The sequence below is a fragment of the Protobothrops mucrosquamatus genome, unplaced genomic scaffold (assembly GCF_001527695.2).
Source record: "Protobothrops mucrosquamatus isolate PMUCROS unplaced genomic scaffold, P.Mucros_1.0 scaffold_247, whole genome shotgun sequence".
Classification (NCBI taxonomy): Eukaryota; Metazoa; Chordata; class Lepidosauria; order Squamata; family Viperidae; genus Protobothrops; species Protobothrops mucrosquamatus.
The window spans coordinates 385,686-412,289 of NW_015386323.1; the positions used below are offsets into that span (position 1 = coordinate 385,686).

Below are 26,604 nucleotides of genomic sequence, written 5' to 3' on the forward strand. Positions count from 1 at the left end.
CCGCTCCTTCCCACCCGTTACCTCTCCTGCGCCAGACGGCAACCGTAGCTCGCTTAGCCCCGCCTCCCGACACCGATCGCCTTGGTCACTTTCCCAGCCTGTCTTTCATTGGCGACTGTCTTCCCTTCGTCCCGCCTCCTTTCCGGTTCTATTGGGCCCTGAGGGTCCAAGCTCCACAGCTGACTCGATGAAGAAAAACGTCCATCAGATATACCGGTTAAGGCGGTAGGGTAAAGAGGAATGTCAGTTTTAGTCCACCAGCGAATTATGCCTGCCGCTCGATGTCCTGACGAGGTGATTGGGTCTAAACTCTTATCACTGGTGGCAAGCGGATAAACGTCGGGTGCTAATTCGCGCACGCTGGTTTTCTAGATTGCAGGCGGGCCGCCTATTTCTTTCACGTCGCTCAATAGGAGGCGCCGCTGAGTTCTTGTATTGACACTAGGATGAGCGCGCTTTTCATCGGGGGGGGGGGCTGCCCTTCGTCGGAGAGCTGGCTGGTTTGGGGTGCGGTGTCCTTTTGTGTAGCGGGCTCTCTTCTTTCCTTTGGCTCCTGAAGATCCTTTGAAACGCTGGGACGTCAGCTCCCTGATTTCTCTGTAGCCGAGGGAGTATATTCAGATAACGAGGGAACAGCCATTAGGTGGGATCGCAGCCGGAGCCGAAGGCGATTCCACCGAGCGATAAAAGGAGGAGGTCCGCGATGACACCCAGTGGGGGCTGCAATACTGTAACACACATCCAGCTTCTCAACCTTGACAATTTTAAGGCATGTGGACTTCAACTCCCAGAATTCCACAGCCAGCATTGCTGGCTGTGGAATTCTGGGAGTTGAAGTCCACGTGCCATAAAATTGTCAAGGTTGAGAAACACTGAGTGCTTTTGTGTAGGTGGGGCCTCTCTTTATGGACTAGTTGGCGTCGTTTGAGCGCCCTCTCATGCAGAACCATCAGTGTATAATAAGCTCATGGAGAATATCAACGTGGTCGCTAGAAGTCGAAATTGATGGCACACAATCAGGGCAGAACATCAATGAATAGGCTGTTTGGTAGGAAAAAGTTTCCACTCAAGGTGTCGCGTAGATCATGGTTCGTTCTTTTTAAAAAAAATGGCTAATAGAAGGGGTTATTGTCTATGGAGATTCTCAGTCATCCAGGTCATAATTATTCCAAAGGTGCTTTTTCACGAGGCAACTGGACTTTCTTGTTTTTCTTTGAAGACGTTTCCATTCGCATCCTAGAAGCTTCTTCGGTTCTGACTGAATGGTGGGGAATGGAAGGATTTATATAAATCGTACAAATTCTTCCATTCCCCATCATTCAGTCAGAGCTGAAGAAGCTTCTCGGATGAGAATGGACACGTCTTCAAAGAAAAACAAGAAAGTCCAATTGCCTGATGAAAAAGCACCTTTGGGATAGAACGGCTTATGTTGAATTAAATTTAAACCATTTGAGGAACCATTACAGATTTATCCCAGGTTATTTGCAAGTTGAGATTGACATTAATTAAAACTTTGAGTCAACTCCTGGTGACTTCACTGACATACCCACACAGTATTGTTTTCTTGACAGTTATAGAACTGATTAGTCATTGCCTTCTAGGCCTTCTAGGCCTCAGATTTGTTTTATTTCTTGTGCTTTAAGCCAATGAGCTTCATTAGTCTGCAAATTTTAGCCTGCTAGCCACAGTGAATGTATAAAATCATGGCTGTCTGGCAGAGAAAATAGCTCTTGGCAGTGAGATAAAGACTACTGCCTTTTCATTAGATTGACTCTGCAATAGTCTACTGCAATGCAGTATTGTTCTCTAATAATGAAACACCCCTTGAAAGAGTCTGGCTAAATCTTGCTAAATCTGATTCAGATTGTAAAGCAGGGGCTCTGAAGTATGAGCTGATAGCCTTTAAATATGGGCTGCTTTTTTAACCTCTGGCATTGCTTCTTATTGAGGCCCTATGTTTTCAATATAATACTACAGCACTGCCACAGATTGACACCCAAACAAAACCTGTGGAACTGGTGGCAGGGAGGAGCATCTGGTCGGCCATGGCTGGGCTCCAATGATCTTGTTAGTATAGTATTCGAAAGGGAGAGTACAGGGGAATTCCAAAGGTGCAGGTTAGACTGGGCCATTGGGAAGCAAAGCTAAAACAGAAAAAAACAAAACCCCACACACCCTGCCCAAATATTGAAGAAACAATGTCAAACCACTTCCGTATTATTAGCAAAAAAAAAAAAACTACATGGAAAACCTGTGTCTGTGAAGTCCCCAGGGATTGAATCTACTTTGAATAGGACCAAGTTTGGATTTTATCTTTCTATAAAATAATTACTATAACATCAAAATGTTTATTTTGAACATTAAGGCATAATTGTATCACACCAGACAGAAAGCAATTTTATTGTGAAATTAAATTGATTATTTTCTAACAGAGCAAAACTATAGCTAATGTTTAGCATTCACTTTATGACTCTAATATTTAATTTCAAAAACTGAGTAACACACCTGTACCTCCAGTGTGCTTTAAAAAAGGTATACAGTAGGGTGAACTGAACAATTTCCCTTTGTTGCCATATTTGAAAACTAATTTTCACAGTGTTTAATGCTTCATAGTTGCTATTTAAAGAATCCCTGATTCTTAAAACCGGGGTTTCTTTCTCTTCATAAACTCAAGAATCAGACTATGGAAGACTAGAACAGATATAAGATTAAATGATAGGTGAGGGGTTCCCAACCGGGGGTGCTCGCACCCCCTAGGGTGGGTGAGATGATATTCCAGAGGGTGCGAAAACTTGAGTTTTCAAAATTATAGTGTATATGCATAATTTGTTGCCGTTATTTTGAACTTTTGTAAGGGGTGTGAGAATATATCAGAAGCATTCTAGGGGTGCGGGGTATAGAAAAGGTTGGGAGCCACTGTGATAGGTCCTTGAGACCTAATGTTGCAAATCTGTCTTTACAGATCTCATTTCTTCCTAGATTTGTTAAATAATAGTTACTTGTAAAAAAAACACTAGATACTTTTTTACTGAGCTATCAAATGTGAAATCTTAAAGTATAGTGTAGTGTATAAGCTACATCAGTTTCACACAATAGACATAATAAAACCAAACATACATTTTCTGGCTTTGTGTGATTTATGAACTCAGATAGTTATTATCTAATTGTTTTACCTGTCCCAGGATTGTAGGGCTCAGATCAGCCTGCCTCAAAGAACACACAAAAACTGTGACTTCACTCCCACATCTAGGAGATGGCAGACAACCAGGAGCCAGGAGGGGGTAAACACTAAACAACTGGACCGTTGCTTGTGATGCAATTGGATGCCCAACAGCACAGATGTCAAACTCGCCATGTCACGTGATGTGTCGCAACGTATTGCGACTTTTTGCATTGCCGGCAATGAGGTGGGCGCAGCTTCGGTATGATGAAACTGGCCCGCGGGCTGGCAGTTTGACACCCCTGCCCAAGAGCTTTGGCTGCTACTGTCCTTGTTCAAATATATAAAGACTTGATTATGGGTTTTCCATTGACTGTGTTGTTCCTCAGGAGGTGCTACTATTCTCCTTGAATGTCAGACTCAAGCCTTGACAAATTAGTGTTTAGCCACTTATGAAACAGGCTTCTAGCTAGTCAACTTGAAGCAGTGTACAGACCTGGTCATTTCACTTTTGGGTGCCCTTTTATTACTAAAGGCAATCACTTATCAGGCTACTGAAGCTTTAAGACCTGCTGGAGAACCTTGTGTTGTTCAGTCTTTGCACCTGTTCTCTCTGGTATTGTTTATGAGAAGTTTCTTTCAGTTGGGGCGAGATGAACTAATAGCGAAAATTTCTATCCTTACAGAAGCAGCAGAGTGAGCACTGGAAGGCAGCACTGCTGGAGGCCACAGTTGACTAGATCCATCCATTCCAGCCAGAGATTTCATGTGGCTTAAAAAGTGCCTGGATTCATAACCGGTGGGACAGTGAACCTTTGCTGACTTTGACAGACTCTAGGAACTCTTTTGAGAATCTTTGTGGACTTATTTTTAGACAGCCATGACTTCTGTTGGCCTTTTGCAATCTTTATATGCAACAAATGGATATGGGATAGGCTAGGAAAGGGGTGTCAAACTGCCGGCCTGCAGGCCGGTTTCATACCGAAACCACACCCACCCCATTGCCAGCAATGCAAAAAGAGCCGTGATATGTCGCGACACATCACGTGACGTGGCGAGTTTGACACCTATGGGCTAGGAGAACAATACTCCTGTTCAGCTCAAGCTTTATGTGATAAAAAATGCTGGCCTGCAAAATAAAACTTGTAGGATTTTCTCCTTCTCAACACTGCCCCTCCAAAATGGAGGTAAAGGATATCTTCTTTTTCCTGTGCCCCCAAGTACTGATTGGTGACAAGCTCCTCTCATCCCCTTCCCCCATTTTGTAGACAGGATTTTAATATTTAGCTGAATTTGTTGCAAATGTGTATTTTGTTTTTGAAATCTTTCTTAATGACACCTCAAACAGCTGTAAGGAACTTCAGGATGAATTAACTTCTCAGAAAGATAATAGTATTGAAAACAAAGCTGGCCTTAGATCAGTTGTTAGTGGAACATTAGGGGTATGTGTCTGTATGTATATTAATCAAAGCTGCTGCAATTTTCATGAAAGCTTAATTACACAACAGAAATTAGCTACAATAATTTCTCCCTGATAAAAAACGGAAACTTTTTTCAAGAAAATCAAAACACTTGGCATTTGGATGACAGATTGGAGTGGGTGAAACATTTACTGCTTATAGGAATGGCTATGATTGTCCTTGCCCTGCTTGGATGTTGTCTTCTTAAATGTACTCCTTCAATGTCTGCAACCCAGTGTTGCCATTATTCTTAGTTTTGCCCCACAGAACACTCCCACCATAAATCCCATGCCGTGTCAAATGTTCATTGTTCACTTGCTTAATTAATGCAAGGGTAGTTTAGCAAATTAATATTTTGAGAAGTAAATAGGGAATTTGTTACCTGGAGTTTTATGCTTCATTATTAGCATTTTAATAAAGGTGATATTAAGCACTTTAGCATAGCGTCCATGTTTTCTTTTGAAGTTTAGGAAACCGTGTTTTTTTCTTTGAGCCAAAACTATTTCCTTTGCTGAAGTCATTGAGTGTGGGAAAAGAGGAGATGCAACATATTTTAAGGGTGTCTCTTTTTTCATTTCTAATCAATGGCTTTTGTAGTTTATGCTTTCTGATGTTTCCATATCCACTCTTGGAATTCCCTCTACATAAACCCTAGGTTTCTTTTTTATTTTTTGGTAATCTTTCATTTTTCTACAAAGACTCAAAAAAGCACACATTCAGATTCTCCCATTTTGTTTCCAGAACAGAAGTTTAATCTAATATACATATTCCTAGGTACAATAATAACCAGAATATGCCTATTGAAAAAGTTAAAAGGTAATTTCTCTCCGAGCTTTGATCAGCTTTGAGTTCCAAATAAAAACAAAATGTTCATCATTTCTACACAAAACTAGAGTTTAAAAAGTTGAGGTTCAATGAAGAGAAAGAAGACAGCAACAGTCATCAAAAACAGGAAAGCAGAAATTCCAGTAGGACTTACTGTTGCTGATCCGGGAACTGCACCAAGTGCCTGCTAGAAAGGACACAACACAGAAAGCCCCTCCAACTAGAAGTCCAAAAGGCTCTGCTGCAAGTTCTTCAGTCACTCCTGGATATAACTTATTAATTCAGAACTGGCCAGAAGGACATGTCATCTTCAGGCAGAGGTCAATCGTTAGCCCAAGGTTTAAGATAAAAGAGAATCTTACCCCTCTACCAAAATCACACTGCCATAGTATTGCAGAGTAGGATTACCTACATATAAAATTCCACAGGAAACAAAGATAACCAACTGACATTAGGAAGTAAGGAAGAGGCAAACGTATATGGTCAAGGAGTTCTTGATTTCCCCTATAACGTACTGGGACGGAGAACCCCATTACACACAATTAGAGGATGTGAACATGCAGAACAGGATCCAACGTCCACAGAAACTAAAGACTTGTCACCTAAGGAATCAAACATATATTAAGGTCACATATAGAATCAATACCTTTCCCCACACAGCAACTTAGCTCTGCTTCTACCCTCCCAGCTTACGTTCGGGCTCAAAACGATCCCCGCGTTCACAACTTTCACTAGAACCTCATATTCATCATAACTCTCACCAAAACATCTTCTACAGCCTGAACTGCAACAGAGCAAGTGCATGTTTTCTCCTTGTCAGGAGAGTGTGTCTTTGGAAAAACTTGCATTTACTGGAAGGTTAAGGACAATTCTTTTTTGCTTCTTCTTTTTTTTAAAAAAAAAACCCATCTTCCCTCTGTGCAGACAGGACACACACAAGAAGCTCTAGTGTGGAATGCCACTGCTGTCAATAAGGACATCTCCAAAAAACCCCGAACATGGTTTATTTAGTGCTCAAACTCTGGACTCTTCTCTTAGCCTCTTAAAGTCCAAATTAAGTCTACAAATACCTGGACTCTGTGGCAAAGCTATAGAATTCAGAAAAACAAATATTGTGTTCACCCCCTATATTTGTTCAACATTATTCTTGTACATTTGGAAATGTAAGGCAGAAACCCTGGAATGCTGGTGCTTCCTAAGAGCTTTGCTATTGGGCTTCAGCTACAGGTGGTGCTGCAGGCACATCAGTCCCACTTCGCAACGGATCGGCCTTGGAGAAGTTAGTCTCCAAAATGTGGCGCTGAAGATGCCGCACCCACTCCTCTTGGATGGAGAGGGGTCCTTGGAACTCCACTTCACAAAATCTGCAGAGAGAACACAATGGCTATTGGTATCGGTCTGAATGCCAAAGAGTGAAAATTTATACGTGCAAAACATCAGCTGAGATTCCCAATTTATCTCTTCGTTTCCAAAGAGGTTTTGAAAAAGAAAAAATTGTCTTGAGGTCACCCAGATGCACGGTGTCGCCACAAATGATTCCCATGATTAATATCTAATTGTGAACTCAGGAATTAATACAATAAAAGAATAATGAGACAAACCTGCACTTTAGCGTGTAGATGTTGCCTACAAATTTCACCAAGGAAGTCTGTGGTGGCCTAGGAACCAAAGAGGGCACCGGTCTCACTCTGGGGGCCGGCTGGCGGACCTCTTCAGCCCTCTGTTGCAAGTCAGTGGATTCCTCATCCCTAGGCAGAGGAGCCTCAATGGGCTTAGCCTGCCTCCGTTCAAATTCTAATGAAGAGAAAGGTTCAGTTCAGAAAGTGTATGGAATGCAGTCAATCGATTCCAGCTGAGGTAGAGGTGGAATAGCAAGGACTTTTTGAACATTAAATGTGTTCAGGAAAGCCAAGGCTGGGAAGGGGGATAAGAAAAGGAAGGGAATCAGAAAGTCACGCCAGATTTTCTAAATAACTCTGCCCATTCTGGAATACATTAGGGGACTGGAGGTTAAAACATATAAGGAATGGTTGCTGGAATTGGGTATGTCTAGTTTAACGAAGAGAAGGACGAGGGGGGACATGATAGCAGTCTTCCAATATCTCAGGGGCTGCCACAAAGAAGAGGGAGTCAAGCTATTTTCCAAGGCGCCTGAAGGCAGGACAAGAAGCAACGGGTGGAAACTAATCAAGGAGAGAAGCAACCTAGAACTAAGGAGAAACTTCCTGACAGTTAGAACAATTAACCAGTGGAACAACCTGCCTCCAGAAGAGGTGAATGCTCCAACACTGGAAGTTTTTAAGAAGAGACTGGACAGCCATTTGTCCGAAATGGTATTGCAGGGGTCCTCAACCTTGGCAACTTTAAGACTTGTGGACTTCAACTCCCAGAATTCCTCAGCCAGCTTTGCTGGCTGAGGAATTCTGGGAGTTGAAATCCACAAGTCTTAAAGTTGCCAAGGTTGAGGACCCCTGGTATAGGGTTTCCTGCCTGAGCAGGGGGTTGGACTAGACAACCTCCAAGGTCCCTTCCTTATTATTATTATTGTTGTTGTTATTATTATTATTATTATTATTATTATTATTATTATTATTATTATTATTATTATTATTATTATTATTATTATTATTATTATTATTATTATTATTATTATTATTACAACATTATCTGAGCTTTTAACCTAAGCGTCTCTTAATTAACCTTACTCAAGTCCTTTGCTGGAATTACCCAGACCATTTGAGCCGTCAGGCACAGGCAGTGAGGTGTTTACAAACTAGGAGCGCTCAAATCTCTGCCAGTATACCCACCTCCCCACAAGGAAGCTGGGGCCTCCTCTACCAAGGCCTTTCTCTCCAGCCAGCTTTGCAATGCATCTCGTGCTGGCAATCTAAGAGCAATGACTCACTGTTGATGTTATGCTGATGATGCTCCTCCAACTTTACAAGCGACAAAGGAGATGTGATTGCAGGCCGCTCACCGCCGCCACAACCATCCATAGCTTTACTGGGCTCATTTGGCATCATCTCCCCGCTTAGGCTTCTGCTCATCAGTGAAGGACTGCCTGCCTGCAGGCTCAGAGCAACTCTCTTCCCAGAGGCGTCACCATCACGCATGTGAGCGGCATTGCGAAACTTCTTTGCAAAGGGCCGCCCACCTTGGATGTAGCTGCGATAGGCTCCGGCTTTCTGGGGGCGATGTTTGATCCACTCACTTAAAGTCTCAATTGGGGATCCGTTCACACACCATTCAGTTACTCCAAACTGCCTGAGATGTGCCCGAGCATGGCTGGCTAGTGCTTTACGGTTCTCAAAGTAGAGGCCACAGAGTTCGCAGCAGGCTTCACTGGCTGGAAGCAGAAAAGGCAGGGAGCTAGACTGAGCAAAATCCTCAATAAAGGACATAATCAGCACTTCAGGATTTGAATGATATCGTTACCTGTTCCATCTCGTGGTTTCTACGTCTCCCTAAATATCACTCAGGACTGAGGCTTTTGAAAAGTTCTGTTTGAAATCCCTAAAGCACTGCTTTCTCCGACTCTTAACTTCCTACTTACAAGCTAACTAAACCCGCTATTCTTTGTATAAAAACAGTACTGCCGCAAATACCTTTGGCCACTTTGAGGGCACGGAACTATGGCTGAGATACAGTAGTTTATTTATTTGTTTGCTTCTGCAAACCTGATGAAACTTCTTTACGAACCATGGTGAGAGGGTGGGAGAATTAAACACACAGAGAGGAAGAAAGATACGGCCACGTGCTACACTTTAAAACTATCCCAACAGATGATTATTTGCATTAAAGAGCTTGTATGAAACTGCTAAGTATATTACTACTACAGGCTTGGAGTTGTTATAAAACACAATGAAATACCGAGAGGTGCTGGCTTACTATTTAACCATCTTTTTCACTCTACCCAGTCAGAAAGCAATTCAATTTCACTAAGAAAAGCCCTGTCACAGAATTCCAAATTTTATCTGAATCCCACTCATATCCCTTCCCCGTACCTTGACGGCACTTACATGTATGAGTGGGCTTTTCATGCAGGAGCTTGGCTTTGAATGGTAATTCAGTCTGGATATATGTTTTCTGCTTCATTTCACTATGGCCACCCAGTCGTTCATCTGATAGTGGCCGTTTGGCAGAGAGCGGTGCCAGGAATCCTTCCTGTGACTTGAGCAGCGACAAGGACATATCCCGACCAAGATTTGGTTTTCCAGTCTTTCCGCCCAGTGGAGACAATGTCATGGTCTGCAGAATTTTCCCAGGTGATTTGGGATCAGCTCTATCATCTCCCATAGCTGTGGGAAGCTCAATGCTCATTGTGTTCGGCTCCTTCTTGATCAAGCACGGCTTGTTCTTTTTCTTTATGATTTCACGTAGTGTATCAATGGGAGATCCATTGACTGACCATTCAGTTACTCCCATCTGACGTAAGTGAGACCTGGCGTGGCTAGACAGCCCCTTCCGGTTCTCAAAAAACTCGCCACAAAATTCACAACGAATTTCCCGGACAGGGTCTGCACGAGCAGCTTAGATAAAAGACACACAGAAAAGGTTTAACAAACAAGGAACTAGCAGCAAACCAAACCCCTTATTTATTTCTACAGCATTTTTCAAGTCGCATAAGGGTGGGGAGATCTAACCTTGTCTATATATCTTGCTTCTCTACAGCTACTCATGTGCAGTTTTAAAAAGCCTCGAGACACTGATCATTTGTGCTTCAACCATTTGCAACTTGTAGGATAGCTGTTCTTCAAGATTGCCATCTTTTAGATAGGAGGACCAGAATTTTCGGCAAGGGATATGCTGATTGGAGAATTCTAGTATTTAAAGTCTAGGCATCGGGAGGTCAGTCAGTTTGGGGAAAGCTAGTCTAGAATGATTGAGTGTTTGGACCTGTATTTTGCCAATTACTAAATGTTTTAAGCCTTCTTGCTTTATTAAGGAACTGTCCAAAACAAAACGATCCTTTTCCGTAGTGTAAAATACAGTTGCATACACAGATAAAATTGTCAGAATGGCATGCGGGGTCTTGTTATCCAAAATTCACCGCTCAATAAAACAAAAACAAAGAAGGAAAAAAAATCTTATGAAATTCCAACTGTGGTTCCATTCAGACATGCATCCCAAAACTAGGCATCCAACACCCGTTACTAACACTTACAGAGATTGAGTGGAGACATCTCCTCCCGTGGTGACCAGCCTCTGTCAGACAGATGCGATTCATTATGAAGTCCCCCAGATATCATTTCCCGCTTGATTTCCATTCGTAGTTGGTCTTGCTTCAATTTCTTATGCAAAGAAGAAGGAAGCCCAGAGAATATCTTTCTAGCAGTTGGGGGGGGAGAAGAGGTAGGCGAGTGCCCCATGGGGCTCCCTGGCTGCTGTGCCTTCTTAGAGATCCCAGGCATGTGGCTTTCTCCTGGGCTACAGGGTTCCAGAGGACCTCCAAGAACAGACTGGGTGACTGACTTTTGACCATGTGCTGGGGAACTCGAGGTATTGGTCCGAGGTTGAGCTCGCCTTTTCAGAATTTCTCGGAGTGTGTCAATCGGAGAACCGTTCACGTACCATTCAGTCACCCCCATTTGACGTAGATGGGATCTGGCATGGCTGGAGAGCCCTTTGCGATTCTCAAAATATTCCCCACAGAATTCACATCTGATGTCCCGTACGGGTTCTGCACCAGAGGCTGAGAATAAACAAGAAAGAAGAACCAATAAATTAATGTGATTGGGGGGAAAATGAGCAGGAAAAAAGCAGGATGATGTGGGCACCAACTATGTATTCCTGCCCAATATGGAGTATGAAGCAAGTATATAGTGCAAGGGTTTTTTTCACAAGCAAAGCTGGTATTTCAGCAAATTTGGCCAAAAGAAATAAACATCGATAATTTCCAATAAAACACCATGAAATCTAGGATAGATATGGTCAAAACAAGGCTCCCTGTTAATATGGACAAAGAACTGAGAACAGCAGCAAATGTCCAATTAAAAAAGGGTGAACGCAGCTGATACAAGATAATTTCTAATGTCAAAGCATAACACAGTTGTACACTTTCCTTCTAATCCAACTTCATTCAGCTTTTGAGGGAAGAAGTTCAGGCATTTCCATGGTAATTATCACACAGTCATTTTTACCACCCATCTGGATTAAGCACACTGACTTATTGTACACTGAACAGATACTCCCAAAGTATAAATTAAGAGTTATATTTTCTATCCCATCATTCAATGTCTACATAAGTCTCCCTATCAAAGGACTCACCCCCAGAAAGCTTGGGGGGAAACCACCAAGTGCCATTTATTTGCCACCATGCAATTGTCTTTAGGTTATACAGAACAATCAAAGCAAAGAGGTGCCATTAAATTTGCCATATGTTATTAAATATGGGGTGCTTGTGGCTATCAAACAATTGTTAATCACCAGTAGGAATATACCCTTTGACTGGTTGTATCTATTTACATTAAGGGAGGAACACAGCTATAATCACCTTGAAGTTACTCTTCTTCATCCCTGATATGGGATGTTAAAGCATTAGTTAAAGCCCTGGTATAAATGGCAAAAGAAACAATCTTCATCCTAGTTCTGAAAAAGCTAAGACCTTATGTGTCAAAGAGAAACAAATTGGTATTCAATATTCCGTTGAGACTGAATACGGCCAGTGAGTGCCCTACAAAATGGAGAAGTCAGAAATCAACCCATGGCCACAAAAAAGGCCCAGGCTGCAAAAGAAAAAAAATGTCTTAAATAGCAAAAAAATATCTTCTCCTCCTTCCATAAGAAACAACTATGTGGAGTCCACACTTGTCTTTTGACATTTCTAACTGCATAGAAACCAAGCATATCCCTGGGTCCTATCTGGGTCAAGGACTGGTTATCTATTTGGAGCAAATAGAGAAAATGCCTAGAGAAGGAATGGGTAACATCAGCATATGCAGAGGCCAGCTGGGAAAGCTTTAATGTAGCACTCAGGAAAAGCTTTGAAGGGAAAGCGCAACGGAGAATGCAAGCCAAAGAGTATGTTTCTCCACCCCATTATTGGTTAAATTAGACATAAGGCAGGTAATGACAAGAGGTCTGCATCTCTAAGTGCACAGCTCCATGTCACATAAACAAGACTAGAGGGGTAGAGGGGGAGGAGGAAGAGGAGGAGGGGACAATAGCCAGCGCTGATAGAACCTACAGAGATTGAGTGGAGCCATCTCAGCATCTGATGCCCAGTACGCACTGGAAGAAAGACCCTGTTTCCTTTGTAGACTGGCCACAAGTGACAGCCTGTGCCCATGTGGCTTCAGCTTCTTGGATGGTGGAAGGGAGTGAGGTGAGAGTATAGATGGCTGTTTGCCCAAAGGCCTTGGTGAGTGTGCTTGTTTCATGCCTGTGGTAGGTGTTGCTGTAGATGTGTTCTTTGGCCTGTGTCCATGAGAACTCCCAATCTCCCCTAATGATTCTCTCTCGCTATGGATGAGAGAGGAAAGACGGCCTTTGAAGTCTTCATTTTTGATGAGATCATTTAAAACATCAATAGGAGATCCTTTAGCATCTGGATTGCTCACTCCCAGGTGTCTCAGGTGGGCTCTAGCGTGACTTGACAGCCCTTTTCTGGTTTCAAACCAGGCACCACATAATTGGCAGTCAATTTCTCTGCCCGAGTCACTATCTACAGCTGCGGAAAAAGAAAACATTGATCACAAGAGATACGATTACATAAATAATGTGTCTCAAGCACCTTTTAAAACCCGAAGAGGACTTTTCTCTAAAGGACTCGTTTCTGACTTTAGAAAGGGTATGTTAAAAAAAAATATTTACCTACAAGAATAATTGATATACAACTCCAAAGGAGAGGCTTGTTATTCACAGCTGCAGATTTAATAGTTAAAACAGACAATTTTGCAGAAGAGGTATTTAACATTTCCTTTCATTGACTCAGGTCAATTTTTCCAACAAAATTCTCTTTTTTTTTGATGCATAGGCTTGTCCTATCTCAGCTTAAACCAACAGGTGTTTAAGTATGTGTAACTTTTGAGAATGGAATAATAAAAAGTTAGTAGTAATGTCAGATTTCCAAATATCAATTGATGCCAGAAAAATCAAATGGCAGAGAGAACAGCGCTATTTGTATTTGCCTAATATTTCATGATTTGAAGCTTCTTACCAATATGGTCAGCACAGCTAAATGACATTCAGCTGAGTGGAATTCTTCCCGTAAGAACTCATTTCTCCCATCTGTCCAGTTTCTAGAAACATCTTCATTTAATAAGCTTTCATTTTGACTTCAAAATAAGACGGATTGAGAATGACCCTGACATACCTCTTGCAGTGCTATGCCTTTTATGAATTACAAAACATTATACAAACATTTACAGTTGGAATGATACCAACCTGACAAGAGTCGTTAGTCAGGTTTTGCAGGACTACTATTTGAGGAGCTTATTTTAATTAATGACATTTATGCCTATGACAAATTTACATGAATGTTCAGAAAAGCCGTAGAAGCCATAAAGAAAATGACAAGTTATACTTTAAAAATCTTCTATTGGGTATGTAAGACAAAATACTATTTGAAATTTCTTCATCCAAAATAAAGCCTGCGTTATTTTCACATAGGTTCCTAGAACATAAAGTGCCTAGACAAGACATCCATTTAGAGATGAATAATAGCTCAGAGCAGGATTGGAAAATTAAAGTTTCTTGGCAACCTCTTAAGTGTTATAACTGAGGCAGAACTGTGCCATATTTAAGGATTATAGTGCATGTCTCAAACTATTACATTGTGAACAGTATGTATGGCCTCAGTTCATTCTGAAAAACAACAAACAGTACTTGGATACACTATGGAATTTTTAGTCAGTGAAACTAGTAGAGCATTCAATGATGGGATGAATATATCAGGTTGAAATACATTTTACATAAAAATAGTGCTGTGGACTTTGCTGCTGTTACAACAATGAAAAGAACCACAACAGAAGCCTTATGTACTATTATTCCTTATCCACTTCCTGCAAGGAAAAAGTGCTCTTAGAATCCTTGTTCAAACCCATCAGACAACTGCTCTTTCTTTATAATTCTACTTACCTCAGCCTATATGCAACACTAAATGAAACTCGCTGTAAGCTACCAGTAACAATTACTGAAGAGCTGAAAAAGGCTGAATCAATAGCACAGACACTAAAAATTCTCCAGTGCAAAAGAACATCAAAGAAGGATAGTGGGTGGCTTATACCATTTCTACAGATTTCACAGAAAGCAAGGCTGAACAGACCTAGCCCTGAATATTGAAGCCAGAAATATATGCTAAATTAGTTTCAGATCAAAGAAGTTCCAATATTAGTCACAAGTCCACAAATCTTAAAATAAATCCCAACAAAGATGGCAAAAAGGAAAAATGTGCATGTAATGGGGGGGAGGGCCGTTGTGTAACAGAACAGAAAATTTTCTTCAGTCAGAAAATCAGTGGAGCCAGCAACACTGAAGTACTATCTTGTGTTCTATAGTTATTAGGAATTTTTTTTAATGATTAGTTCTTCCCAGGAGTATAAAAATGTAGTCTATTAGTTTCAAAGGTAAAGTAACTTTTCTCTAGATTTTAGAAGGAAGCAGACAGTGTTTATAGCTGCTGGCCCTTTAATGGAGAAATATCCTTGAGTTCCAACCATAAATACATATGATCTCTGGGCACAAATAAAAAAGGCCCACACAAAAGCTTTGTAGCAGAACCTGGAATTGTGTAAGTATGATCAACCCTCCTAGGGATAAGCTGGACAAAGAGACGGCTAAATTACACAGAATTGCCTCTTTTGCTGAGATTAAGTATTTAGGGATCCCCAAAAATGCCAAACCCACTTACTTGGAGAAAAACACTCCATCTAATCGAACCATAATCTCAACCTCAGTAGTTCTTTTAGAACAGAAATCTTTGCGCCAGATCAAATGTATCCTATTTGTCTTACTTGCTCACATGGTGCCTGTCGCAATACTACAACGTACACAAGGAGCAATGTGTGTGACTGGAGTAACCCCAAGTAAAGCCAAAAGTTGTAAAATGTGTCTCCCAGGTGGGCAATCCTGTAGGGGTTCAGGCTACAAGGTAATGTGAAATTCAAGAGTAGCAACCTGCAAGCCCAGCTCTCCTATTTGCAAGCAGCATCAGGATCAAACAGACTCACTTAGATTTAAAGGGCCTTCTTCCTCCAGTTGTGACCACTGTGTTTTAGGTGAACTCTGCAGAGGGCCCAACGGTAGCTTGGGGCTTTTGTCTTCAGGGTTCTTTTGTGGAGGAGAACCAGGCAGAGCAGATGCCATTTTCTTGAGAATGGGAGATCCTGGTTGGGAAACACGCTTGGGGGTGAAACCTGGAGGGGATTTGATTGCTCTGTTTACAGGTGGCTCTTGTGACCTTTCCGAAGCTTTGTCGAGAGGCGGCAGCAGTGTTGGCCGTGAGGACCCTGCGGACCCTTCTTTGGGAGAGGCAGATTTTTTGCTAAGACCTGGAGAGACGGGGCTGCTGTTCACTTTTCCCTTCTGTTTCATCAGTTCATAAAGTAAGTCGATAGGAGCTCCACTGCTCTCAGACTCAGCCACACCAAGCTGCCGTAAGTGAGAACGAGCGTGGCTGGACAGGCCCTTGCGGGTCTCGAAGCAGGTGCCACAGACCTCACATTTCGTGAGGTTTGGTGCTGGAAAGAGGAGAGTGACTTATTGAGACAACGTTAGGCTTAACCCTAGACTACCTTTGCTACCGCTCAGTAGATCAGAAATGTATTTATGTTATCTTGTTTGGGACCCTTCTCCATAAAACAGCCGGACTAGCTGAAGAAAATGACTTCTGCAGTCTGTTTTACAACAGATACATTTGCTAAATGGTAAGTGGCGGCTGCAAAACTCTTCAGCAAAAATCAAATCAAGATTAACTGCTCATCCATCGTGAAGCCATCGCTCTGAAACAAGTTCACACATAAACTGGTTTCAGCTGCCTTACCATAACTAAACCCTAGAAATCACACAGGATCAATTCCCCACTCTGCCTTAACACAACACTGTAACTCTTACTATACTTTCAAACATATTGCAAATGTCGTTTCTCATCTGCTGCTGCTGGGACAAACAGCAGTAATAGGACTCTATTATATCAGGCTGCAATGGGGAGAGGTGAAAAATGGGTTCTTCCTCCCTCAAGGGTCAACAGTATTCCATCTAATCTACTGAGGGATCAAATCTATCAGCCTCTTCCTCTCCTGGATTTTTCCTTTCAAACTGCCCATTATAACAATGCGATATAATTTTAAGAATTGGTACTCAAAAGTAATTATTTTCCTCCCCCTATTCCTTTTGTTGTTGTTGTTTTCAAATATATGAGCTTGTGGAAGGAAAATGTCTTTTTATTTATATTTTAAATTGCCCTTGAATTGTTTTCAGTTTGAAGAGCAAAGCAAAATATTTTTTTAAAAATATATAGCTATTGATTAGCTATATTAAATAAAACCAAAAAGACTTGCCTATGTTTCAGTCTTGTCTATGTATCTTGTCTATGTTTCAGAAACATACGAATGTAAATCAAATCAATATTTAAGATTCCTGCAAAATAAAACTTCATACAATCATGAAAGAAACTTTGTGAATCCCTGAGTTTTATTTAATCTGGCAGTATTTGCAACCTACAATGTGATCTGAGTCTTACCTAGTTCCTATTAATTGATAGAGATTCTGGCTAAACAAACAACACACATCTCCACTGAACACACTGAATCAACACTCACACTCTCTGGATTTAATAACTGGTGGTACTTCCTATAGTATCAATGACTAACTAAAAGTTTCCTGTATCTGTTGATGAATCCTATATGCCAATTTTAAAGTGTTCTGCCCACTTCTTTGTACAGAGCTGCTTAAATTCATTGTAACGTTGGGGCTTGTTTTGACCACAAAATTCAATTAGGGTCAGGATTTGGACTCAAGTCATTCCAATATGAAATTTCTTCTCCTTCAGCCACTCCAAGTAGATTTCTTGGATTCTTAGGATTGTCATGTTTCATGATCCACATTGGTTTAAATTTCAGCTCAAGGATAAATATCCTGATATTTTTCTGTAGAATTTGCCGATACAATCCTGAATCTACTGTTCCATCAACAAATGTGAGACTTTCAGATTCTGAAGATGCAAAGAAGTTTCAAATGATAACATGATTTATAACTGGGACAAGTTTCTTTGTTGGAATGCAGTTTTTTTCCTCCAGATATAATACTTCTCATGAATGGCAAACATTTCCAGTGTAGTCGCATTTGTGCACACACTTGTTCAGTGTTTTTTTAAATGCTGGGCTCATGAACACTGATAAGAGACAATGCAAGAATGGCTCATAGATCCTTTGTTATTACTTCTTTGTAGTTTCCCACAGTATTGTATACTTTGTTTTTAGGGTAATTTCTGCTGGACCATTCCTGAGAAGAGTAACAATGGTACTAGAGTACATTTTCTCAATCTGTATGCTATGTCCCTGATCATGGTCTGACAGAGGCCAATAACTTTGGCAATGATTTCAGTACCATTTCCATCCACAAGGGCACCACCAACCCCTTTTCCAAAGTCTGTACAGATCTCTCTTGATCAGAACACGATTCATTTCCACAAACCTGAACAACTGATTCCAATGGTGACAACTAACTGTGATCATCAACAGCAGGTTCCAGTGGCATGAACTCTCCGTTTTATAGAGGAGAACACCTTAGGCTCATATCTGATAGTTAACTTATATGTAGAAGCCTGATATATTGACCGGAACATCTAATTCAACTTACCACTTAAGAGAGGTGGTAATCCTAAAACTTCATTTACTTTTCTAACAAAAAGCAGTAAATATTGATTCAACATGTTCAGTAAAGATGTGGCACAGTGCACTGTTCTAGTATTGTTCATTTAGCCAGTAGTCCGAGATTGGATAATTCTACAGACATTTTCTATCATCATACTGTCTCTGTACGTACAAAAAGAATTTGTGCTATACTTTATAACAATAAGAAAATATTTTGAGTCTCATTAAGTATCTATGCATATTATTGTCAGCAATTCATATCTGAAAAAGGATACTTCAGTTAGATGAATGGTAATTCGATTAATGAACAGAGGTGTATTTTCAGATACAATTCTGAATTATTTTTAAAATGCATGAACATATATAGAACAGCATTTCCCAGCTCTTTCCTTTAAGTAGGCTACTAATATTAGCAGCAGCAACATTTTAAAGATTACATCTGACTCACTCAAACAGAATCTATGGCATTCCAAAATTAAATTAAAAATTAAAATTTAAAAATGTAAAAGATCCAAATATGTATAAGATTGCTAAATATTCCTTGCAAATTTTGAGTTGGGTTTTATAATCTCCTGAATTTTTTCTTTTGATATTCAGATAAAGGGTCTTAACTTTATAGACCATTAGAGTAAAATCATTAGTAAAACTATTTTACTATTATACACATAAATATTTTAAAGTGTTTGATAGATTTATTTCTGTAATATTTTATCTAGATGAATAAAAGTTTTTTTAATCATTGAAAATGTTATACTGGACAATAAAATTTATAATTAATATTCACACTGTAAAGTAAGCTGAGGCACAGAGAAGAGTTTCTCCACCATGGACACCACACAAGGTTCAGTAGTAACCACCATAGAAGGTAGACTCACTTTTGGCATCTTGGGAGTCTGCCTTGTTGCTTGAAGATTCAGGAGAGAGAGAGCTTCCTATTCGGTTTGGAATCTGATCTAGTGACCCAGCCAGAGAATTCTTCTTCTGGAGGAGTGGCGAGCCCATCTCTGAGGTAATCATCTCCTCTTCTTCCTCAGAAACCATAACTACCATACAACAGAAGGGAATATAGGGACTGAATTGAAAACTGTAGATGAGGAGTGTGACAATATTAAGACTTGACCAGGTTAGTTAAGAAAAACCTTCTTTCTGGTGAGCATAAACTATACTATGCAGTCCTATGTTCGGAATTTAGTCCCACAAAGATGAATTAGATTTAGTTTTGCGGCATATGTATCTTATTAGAAAAAAAGGGAACATTAAAATAGGATATTCATAATACAATCCTTATTTTTCCTCAAAATGTATATGGGGCATTCAAAGGCTTTCAAAAATCAAAATATGGAAAATAAAATAAACTATGTGCAAATATTACAAATCAGATTATTCCTTTATACACAACAAACCCGAAGGAACAAAATAAAAATACCAGAGATGATTAAACAAAACTTTAATATTGGTAAACAACAAAGCATCTTGTTTCCTTGAGTAGGAAGTCATAAAATATTTTGAATCAATATTCACTGGATGAACTAAATGAATTTATGAACGAAAGGTAATATAATAACATCTGAAATCCTGTTACTCATTTGGATGCCAGTTTCAGTTTCAACAAACTATTCCCTGCCTGTACATATGAACAAAAGAAAAGCCCTATGAGATCAGGCCAGAAGCTCACCTTATCCAGCATGCTCTGACACATAAGTGACCAATTTGATTCATTTCTCATTCTGGATTGGAGAATGATAGCCTCCTTCTACTACCTAATTCTCAGCAATTAGTTTATAAAGAATGCTGCCTACAGCCAAGGGAATGGTTAAAAGCCATTAGCATTAATATCCATTGATTCCTTCATGGGTCTGTTTAATCCCCTTTTAAATCCAACTATATTGGTTGCCCATTTTACAACTACCAACAGTGATTAATTATGCTGTGTGTGAAAAAGTATTTCCTTCTTTGGTCTGGAATCTCTTTGGATTTAGTTTCAAAGTACATTACTCAATGGCATCTACAATTTTGTTAAGCATATAAAAATTAAGTGCACACGTAGAAGAAAAATTGTAACAATAAAATCAAGTTAACTGAAATCATTAACTGAAGGTCAATATGCCAATTACACAACTTACAAAATGTTGTAATTTGTACCTGGTAAAATTACCAATTTTCAAAATAAAATAATTTGAAAAAAGATGTTGGGAAAAAAAATTACAAAGGCAATGTTTCCCCATAATGGAGGGGGCAAACTTTCAATCAGAACTGTGCATGAACCTCAATTCTATTAAAGCAAAGAGTTAGCATGGTGTATTGGGATCAAATCTCCACTCAGCCATAAAGATCCCTGGGTGACCTTGGATCTTCACTACCTCAACCTATTTTATTTCACAGGTTTGCTGTTAAACAATTTAGTCTACCCTGAGCTCCACGGAACAAAAGCAGGGTAGGAATGTACTTAATAAAACATACTTTAAAATAACTTCTGGGTAAATATACATAGGTTCAAATTACAAAGAATACTGAGATACAATAGTAAGTTTAGGGATCTTCTATTAAATAAAATTGATTCCATTTTCACTACACATCAGAGATAATTATATTTTATAAACTCAGGAAACTCATTAGTACATCAAAATATAACTACTTTGTTGTATTATTTTATCTTCTATTACAGTTAGCTTTAAAGACAGAATCAATCATTCTGGAGCGTAAGCTGTTTGGAAACTCGGACACATGAAGCAATTTTTTTCATAATCACAATACTAACATCATATATATATTTATTCACAGTGTAACCAGTCCATTTCACGTGCCTTTAGGTTTTTAGCTAGATAAGTTAATAAGCTCTAAATTTTAAAAGGATTTTCAAAACCCATCAGACGACTGATATACATTAATATGGAGGCCGCTCGTGTTTAGAACTGACACGATTAGGAAATAGTAACAATTGAGTGTAGATTCTCCTCCCCCCCCTCCCCCTCCCCCCCCAAGGACAAAGATGCTTTATAAAACGAATTCTTCTCCAAATGCCAGGTTTCCCCATATTGGAAGCAGGGATCAGCCGCGACAGGCGCTGGCCAGTGGCTGCGGGTGCTGCAAGCTTTGAAGGAAAGGCGGATGAATGAATGCTGACCACTGTTATCGTTAAAGACTGGGGAACCGAGGCCTTGACGGAAAAGAGATCCCGGCCTGCGATCGGGCAGGCGAGGAGACACGGGTCGCAGCTACTTGTCACTCAACCCCATCCGACACTTCCTCCAGGGAGCAACCAGCGCGCGATCTCTTCGGGAGCAGCCCGGGCTGCTCCGGAGGCCGGGAAAAGGGGGGATCCAGAAGAGGGAAGCGACATCTAGCTGTCACGCCGAGCTCGGCCTTCCTACTGGACAAGCCGAGTTTCCCCTTTTTTTAAACTTTCAGGGTCTTACCGGCCTCCGAAGGCGGCCCCGCACCCTCTTCCTCGTCTCGGGGCCGCGCCGCCGCCACCGCTTTTGTCGCCTTGGGCTGCGAGAGGGTGGAGGCCGCCATCTTGGGTCCTGCACATGCAGGGCGGCAGCGAGACGGGACGGTGGAGCGCCGAAACCTCCAGCTGAGATACATCAGCCGAAGGAATCGAGCGCCGAGCCAACCTGGACAAGCCAGCTCTGGTAGAGTTAAGAAATGTCCATAGATCGGGAGCGATCCAGGATTTTTTTTCTAACAACCAAGCTAGAGATTCAAGGGGAACCATTCCAGCACTAAACTACCGATTTGTCGAAATCCATCTAAGCGCACCAAAGCAGTAACTAATCACAATTTAAGCTCTCTATAATGCTGGAGGATTTGGATAAATTAATCAGTTTAGCTGAACTCTTAAATGGAAATGATTTTCAGATTCTACCCTAAAGAATATAGCATCTCAGATTCTATCCTAAAGAATATAGCATCTCAGATTCTATCCTAAAGAATATAGCATCTCAGATTCTACCCTAAAGAATATAGCATCTCAGATTCTATCCTAAGGAATATAGCATCTCAGATTCTATCCTAAGGAATATAGCATCTCAGATTCTATCCTAAAGAATATAGCATCTCAGATTCTATCCTAAAGAATATAGCATCTCAGATTCTATCCTAAGGAATATAGCATCTCAGATTCTATCCTAAAGAATATAGCATCTCAGATTCTATCCTAAAGAATATAGCATCTCAGATTCTATCCTAAAGAATATAGCATCTCAGATTCTATCCTAAGGAATATAGCATCTCAGATTCTATCCTAAGGAATATAGCATCTCAGATTCTATCCTAAGGAATATAGCATCTCAGATTCTATCCTAAAGAATATAGCATCTCAGATTCTATCCTAAAGAATATAGCATCTCAGATTCTATCCTAAGGAATATAGCATCTCAGATTCTATCCTAAGGAATATAGCATCTCAGATTCTATCCTAAAGAATATAGCATCTCAGATTATAACCTAAAGAATATAGCATCTCAGATTATAACCTAAAGAATATAGCATCATCAACACAATTGATGCATCTTTATGAACAGATAGTGTGTCTAAATCACAGCTTTTATGAAATTAACAAACACCTAGAATTTTAATTCATTCAGTACTTATTGTATCCTAAGGTCAGACTGCTTTCAGAACTATAAAAAGAGATGAAGAATTTCATAAAAGTAATTATCACAGATATAAATGAATTCTGGAATTGCTAAACTTTTAAAGTACGTATATTTTGAAAGAGGCATTTGCTTCGAAATGCTGAGGAAGAATGCAATGGAAATTCTGAAAATTACTAAAAAAAAACCTACAAGACGTATCCGATGATGCTATCAGGAGCCAATATTGATTTGAGGAAAAAAATATTTCAATGCCACAAAACAGTTACTTCTTTCAAAAGATTATTTTTTTTTATCAAACATCTAAATCCAAACTACAAAATGGTTCTTTTGTACTACAGCACACATATCTTATGTACTACAGCACACATTGTCAACATGGCTACCTGAGCAGGAAGGTCCCCTTATTATGAAATGCTCTTCCAAAGACATGTGTCATGACCATTATTTTTACCTGGGGTTCGTTGCATTTTATTTAGAAAAAAAGATACTATAGCATGAAACCTAATGAAATTGTCTTTCAAACCAAATTCTCCTCAGCATGTACCAATCTGATTCCTGGCCTGAAATTCTGACAAATGGCTAAACCTGATAGACTTAAGTACTGTACCTGTCAAATTACTACTCATCACAGTTCTGAAAATGGATGGTTTTCTGCCAGCTGGGGACTGGGCAAACTTTTATCCATGGTAAATGAGAAATAGTCAATCAACTGCACATCAGAACTGAGAGAACCGAAATAGTAATGTGGCCCCAAATGTATGCTGATTAATTTTTCTGCTGGTTGACAGGTAGAGAGATATAAGTTTAACTGAGTCATGACAAAAAGCTCTTTTGCCTAATTTTTTTTCTACTAATCAGTCTCTTTTCTTCCAATAATGTATTTATTGAAATTGTAAGCTCTTCAATGCTTTCTTCACTTTTTCAAAATAGTAGGTACTCTGTATTTTTAATACAGAGTCATATACACATTACAGCTCTAGCGTATTATTCTATACCCATTTACCAAGAAATAAGTCCTATGAAATTCACAGGTTCTTGCTTCAGAAAAGACACAATACAATTGACTTTTGTAGGCAAGAAAAGTAGATTATATTATGGTATTACAATCTCACATTCATCAAGAATTCCTAATTAGAGGAGATTTATTCCCATGTAAATGCAATTAAAGAATTAAAAATTATTCAATAGAAAATATTATTATTTTTATGTTTTGATTAATCCAAAATGGTAAACAGTCTATATTTAAATTATTGATGTATTAAAATTGGTGGTTTGTAAGGTCCCTTATTATTATTATTATTGTTATTATTGTTATTGTTATTAAATGTATTAATGGAGCATGGTATATTGAGAAGTAAAAGTTAGCCTCAAAAAACATATTAAAAATATGCCTGCTGGTGTTTGGATTTTTAAACTTTCTTAGAAAATACAAATAGTATACAGGAAGTCCTCAACTTACAATAGTTCATTTAGTGACCTTTCAAAGTTACAACAGCACTGAAAAAAGTGACATGACTTTTTTCACACTTACAACCATAGCAGCACCCCCATGCCATCTGATCAAAATTCTGAAGCTTAGCAACTGGCATGTATTTACAATGGTTGCAGTGTCCTGGGATCGTGTGATCCCCTTTTGTAACCTTCTGACAAGCAAAGTCAATGGAGAAGCCAAATTCACTTAACAACTGGGTTACTAACTTAACATCGGCAGTGATTCATTTAACAACTGTGGCAAGAAAGGTCGTAAAATAAGGCAAAATTCACTTACCTATCTTGCTTAGCAACAGAAATTTTGGGCTCAGTTGTGGCCATAAGTTGAAGACTATCTGTATGGCTAAGTCTAGGGCTTTGCTTGGAAATGACCAGCAAAAAAAGTGATGGGATTGAAAACTATCCTACGGAGAAATGAGGAGCTAGAAAAGTGCAATCTTGCACATTTATTTTGTAATGTATGGATATAATTTTGACTAGCCATGTTTTCCATGGCAGCTATGGTGAACATGTAAACTCTTCCACAGTAACCATTTTTGGGGAGTGATAACATTCTATCAACATTTCAGATGTCGCCACTAACTTTAAAATGTTACCTATTTTGATGCTAGCTTAACATAAGATAAGATCATTGTGTCATTATTTTCCATTATGGGGACAGAACATACTGTACATATGGTCATGACATGTTTTAAATGAGGCATTCTGAAAAAGAATGGGAGAAAAAGCAGAATGGCAACAAATCAATGGATCTGTATAATTAATTTTTGGCAAAGTTGTGTTTTTTTCAAAACAAATTGCTTACTGTTGTTCAAATTGCTCTAAGTAGCTTGCACTAATGTGAGATTTGGTATACAGCAGGGGTCCCCAACCACTGGGCTGTAGTCCACTACCGGGCCTTGAGTTGTTCGGAACCGGCCTCAGAAATGGCGGGCGAGTGCTTGTGCATGCGCTTGCCCACCACTTGCGCAGAACCATCCCCTCTCCCCCCCCTCACTGATCCTCAAAGCTGGAAAGGTTGGAGAACTCTGGTGTACAGAATGCCAGCTAAAAGCCTAGGTATCAGCTGCTTATATCAGTTCCTACACTCTTTCATGTCTTATAGCAGGTCCAAAAGTTATTCAAGAGCAGAAAATGTGAACTCAGATATATTTACTTACAATAGAATTCCAGGCTATATATTAAAAATTGTTTGCCAATAGTAAATAAATTGAGCAACTCTTTTTGACCCATCCTTGAAAGGTGATACATGTTTTTCTTTTCTTTTTTTTTTGAAAAAAACTACAGTTTTTATGAATTAAACTCCAATTTTTCATGCATTTCCTATCTCAAAATGTCAGAAAACTTGACTACCAACGTTGTCAATTATTCCAACAAAATTCAATGATGCAATCAGATGGGGTTGCAAGATTAATTTTCAAAAAATGGTCTGGTGGATGTGGAATGCCTAACCTTCTCCTGGGGGATAAAACTGATAATGGTACTACTTATATACTACTTCCAATACTAAAGGAAGTATATTTCCATATACTGATTGCTTAAAAATAGGAAGCTCAGTGCTTTCAAATATTCCTTGAAGTGTTCTCTCAATATGTTTCCTGTTGTGGGAAACAGAATAAAGGATTAATAGTCCTTTGATTTAATATAACAAAGCTCTTATGTTCAATTTTCCACCTCATCAGCTGGAATTTCTGGGGGTTTTTTTGCTTTAATTTTGCAAGCCTATTAAGCTCTATTGCTGTCGATCAAGGAATTCTGGTTGGCGGAGTTCAGAAGAGCCTTTTCTACTGTGGCTCCCACCTCTGGAACATGGTGCCCACCCCAAGGTGAAGTCCATACCCATAGTACATATGACTCAAGTCTGATTAAATCTTATGTCCTCCAGATGTAAAAGGCTACATATTCATTCACTGAGAACTTTTGCAACTGAACACTGAACAAGATTATATTTTAAAGAATTAAATATTCCGTGCATGCCTTCCATCAGAGAACAGCAGAAACCACAACCGTTGGGATTATTTTTCTATATCATTGTGATATTGACACTGGTGCACCAGGCGTTTTACCGGGTACGCCTGGTGCACCAGTTGCGGCCTTTTCTGGACCGGGATGCCTTGCGCACAGTCACCCATGCCCTTGTCACCTCCCGCCTGGACTACTGTAATGCTCTCTACATGGGGCTTCCCTTGAGGAGCACTCGGAGGCTCCAGTTAGTCCAGAATGCGGCCGCGCGGGCGGTGATGGGAGCGACTCGT

At 39.8% G+C, this 26,604-nt stretch overlaps 1 protein-coding gene across 1 annotated transcript in view; it reads right to left on the reverse strand.

Annotated features, from left to right (window-relative positions):
- Positions 1 to 5,349: 5,349 nt before the first annotated feature.
- The window catches only part of WIZ (WIZ zinc finger), a 54,063-nt gene continuing 32,808 nt past the window's right edge, over positions 5,350 to 26,604 (reverse strand). Inside the window, exons 5-12 of the mRNA XM_029287115.1 lie at positions 19,133 to 19,300; positions 15,615 to 16,124; positions 12,632 to 13,114; positions 10,610 to 11,137; positions 9,465 to 9,974; positions 8,351 to 8,791; positions 7,047 to 7,239; positions 5,350 to 6,809 (exon numbers count right to left, since the gene is read on the reverse strand). Coding sequence (XP_029142948.1) covers positions 6,653 to 6,809; positions 7,047 to 7,239; positions 8,351 to 8,791; positions 9,465 to 9,974; positions 10,610 to 11,137; positions 12,632 to 13,114; positions 15,615 to 16,124; positions 19,133 to 19,300 — 2,990 coding nt within the window. The 3' untranslated portion in view covers positions 5,350 to 6,652. The remainder of the gene's footprint in view (positions 6,810 to 7,046; positions 7,240 to 8,350; positions 8,792 to 9,464; positions 9,975 to 10,609; positions 11,138 to 12,631; positions 13,115 to 15,614; positions 16,125 to 19,132; positions 19,301 to 26,604) is intronic.